This window comes from Passer domesticus, chromosome 3 (genome assembly GCF_036417665.1).
Source record: "Passer domesticus isolate bPasDom1 chromosome 3, bPasDom1.hap1, whole genome shotgun sequence".
Taxonomy (NCBI): Eukaryota; Metazoa; Chordata; class Aves; order Passeriformes; family Passeridae; genus Passer; species Passer domesticus.
In genome coordinates, this window is record NC_087476.1 from 51,410,507 (window position 1) to 51,417,206 (window position 6,700).

General features: G+C 42.5%; 1 protein-coding gene across 1 annotated transcript; it reads left to right on the forward strand.

Annotated features, from left to right (window-relative positions):
- The first annotated feature begins 3,017 nt into the window (after positions 1-3,017).
- Positions 3,018-6,382, forward strand: FABP7 (fatty acid binding protein 7). Its single transcript, XM_064413051.1, has 4 exons — positions 3,018-3,157; positions 3,806-3,978; positions 4,592-4,693; positions 6,111-6,382. Exons 1-4 carry the CDS (start codon positions 3,085-3,087, stop codon positions 6,159-6,161), a joined length of 399 nt encoding a protein of 132 aa, XP_064269121.1. The 5' UTR covers positions 3,018-3,084; the 3' UTR covers positions 6,162-6,382.
- The last annotated feature ends 318 nt before the right edge of the window (positions 6,383-6,700 follow it).

The window sequence follows — 6,700 nt, forward strand, 5'->3', positions numbered from 1 at the left end:
TCAAAGCTGCACAGAGATTCACAGCAGGACTTTGAACAAGCTTAAAATTTGCTGGAAATACCCTAGCATGTTGTCCATAGAGGAAACTTCTTTCAGCTGCACATTATTTTCACTTTCCTTAATTCAAAAGTAGCTCCCTATATGTTCCATAATACTGAGAGTTTAAAGAAATGCCTAAGTGAGCTAGGACCCTGAATCCTGTTGGCTTTCAATGGAATTCAAGTCTTCTGAATACCTACATCTGCTTTTGTACCAGGGGAGTTATGCCCTGGTATCACTGTTGCCCTTTGTTGCACAAGATGCTCTGCAGTTCCTGGACCTTCATTGCCGGAAATGTTGAATAATGCAATCATCACTGCATTATCTGAAGGTCTTATAGTATCCTCTTAACATAGTATTCCTGGCTATTGTACTACAAAGATGGTGAAAAGACAGAGATTAACTGAATTGGTGTAACAAGGAGCCCTGCCTGCACTATATCCAGAGAGGGACAGAGCAGAAGGACAGATAAACCTGACTTCAAATATTAGCTGCACAATTTCCCTACTTTCCTACAGCCAGTCACTAAGCCTTCAGTGACTGGATGTTGTAGTTAAATCCTGATGTACATTATGAGGAATCCACATATGACAGAACCTCATGGTCAGACTTTCCTACTACAGCAGCCTGGTGACCATCCTGTGGTGCTCCTTTCCTCCCCATACTCTTCACGCCATTTTTTTTTCCTTGAAGAAGTAATTTTTTTTTTGTTTCGAATACAGAATGAAGACTGAATGAGACTGACAGCCTCATTCTCTGAATGTCTGTGAGCATGTGAAGCAGGGATATAACAGGGGGAAAAGCAGCCACAAGCAGGTTGTCCGGCCTGTATTTGAAGGCTGAAGGTTGGAGCAGTCTCACCAGATGGCCTTTGGAAGCAAGGATTACTCATTACATGGGGATATCTTGCTGCAGAATTTTCATCTTTTAAGCAGACCTTGTACAGGGAATGCAAATGTGCCTACTTACACTGCTCAGGTGGTGTAAAGGGTTTCGTGTAAAGGAGAATGAGTTTGTGGCTGTTCAGAATCTCCAGAGATACTATTTGTCACAGGAGTACGCAGTCTGTTAAAGCCATCCAAGTGCTGACAGCGCGAAAGAAACTCCAAGCTGGTATCTTGTGCAGCGACCCAAACTGCACACCAGGTCCGTGTATTTCACACTGTGATCTCTGTTTCAGCCAGAACAACGCATTTATGTCACTCAAGATGACTTGTACTAGTTTTTAATGTTAGCATAACTCTTGCATAAGGCTTCACAATAAAACACAGGGCATAAGATGCTATGGAAAACATTTTGAATTGTGGCTTGTCACCCCACAAAGGAGTCAATAATGTAACATTTCCTATTATCAATTTACCCTGGTCCCAAATCATCACTAACGCAGACAAGTGGGATCGCACCATCATAAAGCATGAAGTGAGGACTCTGGCAACCTATCCACTTAAGAAGGAATGTGAACATTTTAACAGACCCTCTTTTATATTTGAATCATGGTGGGAAGTGTAAAAGAATGTATTTTTCTTAAGAAATTCTTATGTGCTTCCTTCCCCTTAAGGGCAGGTCATCACACCAAGTACTTTTCTTATTTAAATACACTGAGAAATCTTAGCAGAACAGAGCTGTCCCATCAGTGTAGGTATGACTGCTTAAATTATGAAGGACCCTGAAGAGGCTGCCTCCCAAAGGCCTGGCTGCAGCACTGTCTGGAAGAAGGTGCAAGGCAAAAGTGTCCTTGAGGAGTCCAGCTACCAGGGGTTGCACTGAATCATTTTCAGGAGTTTTATATCACAAAGTCCATGAGGCTGGCTTGTATACAAGCCCCAGTGAGCAAGACAGCACGAGCTCTCCCAGGCTCTGTGCACACATCTGCACCAGAATAATAAACAGGGGCTCCAGCGCTACTGCAAACAAAATCTGTATGAGCAGATAACTTTTTCTTGTCAGTACTGGGAGAGGTTCATGAGGATATTGCTAAAACAATTTAGAATTTAATATCACAGAGTCGTAGAATGATTTGAGTTGGAAGGGATCATACCATTCCAAGCCCCCTGCCGTGGTCAGGGACCATTCCTCTAGTCCAGGCTGCTCAATGCCCCATCCAACCTGGCATGCTTAAGTTAAAATCCCACCAGAAATATTTGCCTTACACCCAAAGAATATGCCATACTACAAGAGCCTGAAAGAAATGCAAATGATGGTCAAAAACTAGTTTTAAAATATTACAAAATTATTCCTAATTGTTTCTGTTTTGTATGGCTGAACTAGGTGGGAAATTGTTGAGGTTTTGTTCCTAAATCACATAAATTATTTTTTACTCAGTCCTTGAGTTTTGTTGCAAGAGCTGAAGAGCTCTATTCACTATTCTGGAATCCATCCAAGCCATAGGTCAGAAAAGAAAAGAAAAAAAATAATAATAATTAAAAAAAAAAGTAGTTTTAAGCTTTCTTCATTCTTAATCTCTAAATGATGACACTTGTGGAGCCAAGATGCTGTTCCGAGCCAGGAACAGCAAATATCAAGTTCAGACAAGCATGACAGCATCCATCCATACAGATGCCATTGTGGATAAAGGGACCTGTACTTGGCCAGCACCAAAATAGCCTGGAAAATCTTCATGGGAAAATTTTTGGAGTTGGCGTTCTGCAGTAGCGTTACGATCCTGTGTTTTCACTCAGTGGCCTTTCACGCTGGGTGCCCGCTTCTCGTTTAGCCCGCGCGTTCCTGTAACAGCGAAGCGGGCGGGCGGGGGTGTCCCCGGGCCGGCTCAGGCGAGGAGTGGTGCGGCAGGCGGAGGCAGCCCCTCTCCCTGCCCCCTCCTCGTCCTGCCGAGTGTCCGGCCGAGCCCCCCGCGCCCCCTCCCCGGCGGCGAGAGCTCCCTCCCCCAGCGGTGCGGGCGTCTCCGCGGCTGCCGTCGGGGGCGGACCGCGGCCGCTCCCCGCCTCCGGCCCCCCGCCCGGCGCCGGCTTTAAATGCGGAGCGGCGCGGCGATACCGGCGTTCCTGATATCACCGGTACTGCGCTTGGAACACGTAGCCGGCTGCCATGGTCGAGGCTTTCTGCGCCACCTGGAAGTTGGTAGACAGCCACAACTTCGACGAGTACATGAAGGCACTGGGTAGGTACGGCCGGGCGGCGGCACCTTAGGAAACCCTGGAATTTTTCACCATCTAAAAAAAAAAAAAAAAAAATAAAAAAAATTAAAAAAAAATTGAAAAGGCTCCCCGCCATTGCCAGAGGTGTAGGTGAGATACTGGCAGCAGTGGTTGTGATGGAGGGGATAATTTTGGCGGCTGTGCTTCTATCCATAGAGCTAATTCAATGCGAGTCATTCACCTGGGCGGGAGGGTGAGTTTGTGTGGGAGAGGTTCCGAGAAATGCCCCTGGGCTAAGGGAAGCCTGTGAAGGACGAGCACGTGCTGCCTGCGGATAACTTTGAAACAACCAAGCAAAAAGAAATCATTATGCTGGAGCGACAAGGAATTGAAACTCTGAGCAGCGGAGGCCATCGCGGCCGTGCGTGGGACCGCGGACGGAGTGCGGAGCTGCCCTGCTGGGCGGCGAGGGAGGGCGCGGAGCTCCAGCTGGGCGGACAGTAGAGGTGGATACTCTCGGTACAAGGGCACGAGGGAAGCGGAAAGCAGCGTTTCACAGGGACAGTTTACAGTTGTAGAGCGGGGTGAAAGATCTCTGTACTTCGATATGTGGGAGGGGAAAAAAAAATTCCGAAGTTTGATGTGTTTCTCTTTTCCCTTGCATCGTCTAGGAGTGGGGTTTGCAACACGGCAAGTGGGGAATGTGACTAAACCCACTGTGATTATCAGCAGCGAGGGGGACAAAGTAGTGATCAGAACTCAAAGTACTTTCAAAAACACAGAAATCAGCTTTAAACTCGGAGAGGAATTTGATGAAACTACCCCCGATGACAGAAACTGTAAAGTAAGTGAACTCGGGTTGCAGTCCCCCCTCTTTTACTTGCAGTCCCCCAGGCTCTGCCATTGCTAGGGTCAAGAGAAAAAGATGTAACTTCTGCTGCTACTTGTTACAGCACAGCAAAGGACAGGAAAAAAAGGCAAGATTGAGTCTTGCTTGCCCTGTCTGCTTACACCATGCGTTTTCTTAATCTATCACATTGCCAGCTCCCTGTCTTCCAGTGTCAATTGTGTTAGTTGCCTGCTTTTCTCACAAGCCAAACAACATTTGGCATAACTCTTCCCAGTCAAAATAGTCAGATGCCTCTTTTCCTGCAATTTTTGGGGGGCTTAAAATCAAATATTATTCTGAGGCACATCTGAAGCAGGTTCTTGTGAGACTGGAACTCGAAGGGAACAACTTTTTCATCCTTTGACACAAACAAGAGTTGTGTGGATTTCATGCTTAAAACGAGGATGATTCATAGCCTTGGCTTTAAAATGGCTGGGACTCTTTATCATTCTAGATCCATATCCATCTATTGAAGAGACTTCAATAGAATAGTGCATGCTGAATATGTGAGCAGAATCCCAAGTACCTTAAATAAAGGCATGTCTTTGTGTTTCTGGGTATCTCACAGTCAGTTGTGACCCTGGATGGAGAGAAGCTAGTGCACGTACAGAAATGGGACGGGAAAGAGACAAACTTTGTGAGAGAAATAAAGGATGGCAAAATGGTAATGGTAAGTATGGAGCACACGGAGCTTTCTCATGCACCACAAACACTCCCAGCTTACCCTTATCTCAAACTTTGTGAACACTGTAACTTAGACACAAATCCTTAAACTAGTTGGTGGGGAAAGCTAGCAGGGATTTTTAAAATTATTACTTTGGTTTGGTTTGTCTTGTTTTACTAACAATTAAAAATTGCTAGTGGCTTTAGACAGGCCAGCCTGTGGATTTCCAGAGTGTATATGTTCTAAGCTTTTTGTAAAAACCCAAGAAAAAAATCCTGGTGAGCTTGTAATGATACAACATTCTTGACTAGATAGGAAATTATCTGTTGCCAGTGGCAATTTAGACTTCTTAAAAAACTTGTTTTATGTATACACACATAAATAGTATTTACTTACACAGACCAAGTAGTTTCCTGTGAAAACAAAATTACAATATTGTAGGAGGTAATAGCATTTTCATATTTAATAATAAAGGATTTAGTCCTCCTAGCTTGTTAAAAACTATGATAAACAGCAATTATGTGGAGAAAAATCTGAGTTTAAATTCACCTGCTTTTCCAGACTTCTTAGAAATAAGACTATAGGATGATTAAATGTTGTAAGTTACTATAGCTAATGTCCAGGGTCACACTTTTCATGGCACAGAGATGTAGCTTTCAAAAATAAAATGTCTTCAGCTATACTAATCTATCGGATTTGATTGTTGGAGAAGACCTGTTATTTTGTTTCCTAATTACTTCAGAGAGTATCTGTGTGGATGAACACTTGCAAATAATACAAACTTTAAAGCATACTGAAACACATCGTGGCAAGTGTTTCAAGGAAAAACACATGCTTTTATTTTCGAAGCAGCTATGGACAAATCACACAAATACAGAAAATGTTGTCCTTTGGAATTTGAATACAATGAAGTGCCCTGTTCTACTTCAGGAAATACCTCCAGAACACAACTGCAGTGACTTAGAGTATTTGGTAGCTCTAGCTACACAGGGTACAGAATGTATTTTTTAAGACAAGGTTCTCCTGGAGTTTGTATTTATGCATGGTAATATAGAGGCCTTGGAATTTTAGATTGTAAATAGTGGGATAAGCTTTGGGAAAATAAGTATTAAGTCTGTATTTTAAAAATGCTGTATTTAAAAACATAAACAGTAAGTTAAACCAAAATTTTAACAGCTGCCTCATAAATGTGCATTGTGTTTCTTGGGTGTGAAAGCAGCAAGGAGAAAGTTTCATTTCTCATGGGAACCATAGCTAAGGCATGGCTTCTTGTTAATTTAAAATGTCAATCTAGATTTATTTGTTTTTCTATAAATTACATAATGCAAACCAACCTTGATCTAGCATGAATTTCATAATGTGTTAAACCATTACAGAAAATGGTCCAGCCTCTAACATGTCTGTCTTTTCCTTGGACTTGCAGACTCTCACCTTTGGTGATGTGGTTGCTGTTCGCCACTATGAGAAAGCATAGAGTATACCTGACTTCTGTCCAGATGTTACTTCAGCTGGATGGATTAATGTCCTGTCCATGATTGATCATAGCTAAAATGCACATTTCTGGCACGAAATATTAATAAAGATTTTTTTTGGGGGAGGGGTGTTTTTTTATAAAAAAGTCATGCCATCAAATTGGCATGCTTGTGCTGTATAGTGAAACAGGTTAAATTAAAACTTGGCATTAAATTTCTGAAATACTTGCCTCTTCTTTTTTTTTTTTTTTTTTTTTTTTTTACAGTAAATGGAAAATATTTGAACTGTTTTGGAATGCAGATAAAACAAATTTAAATGTTTTTTAAACCTGTGCTCCTTTTGTATTTAACCAGCTAATGTTCTGGTGTCCCAGAGGGAGGTGTTCAAAGTTTCTTTTTCTGAGCTAAAGGCCAGAAAAGCACGTGGTATACAATGCTGCAGCAGCCTTTCTATGCAGTGTAGAGTATTTAGAGAAATGAAAAATTGACTTTGGCTTTTTGCTGGAGAAATCTAAACTTAACTGTACTTATGTAGACAGAG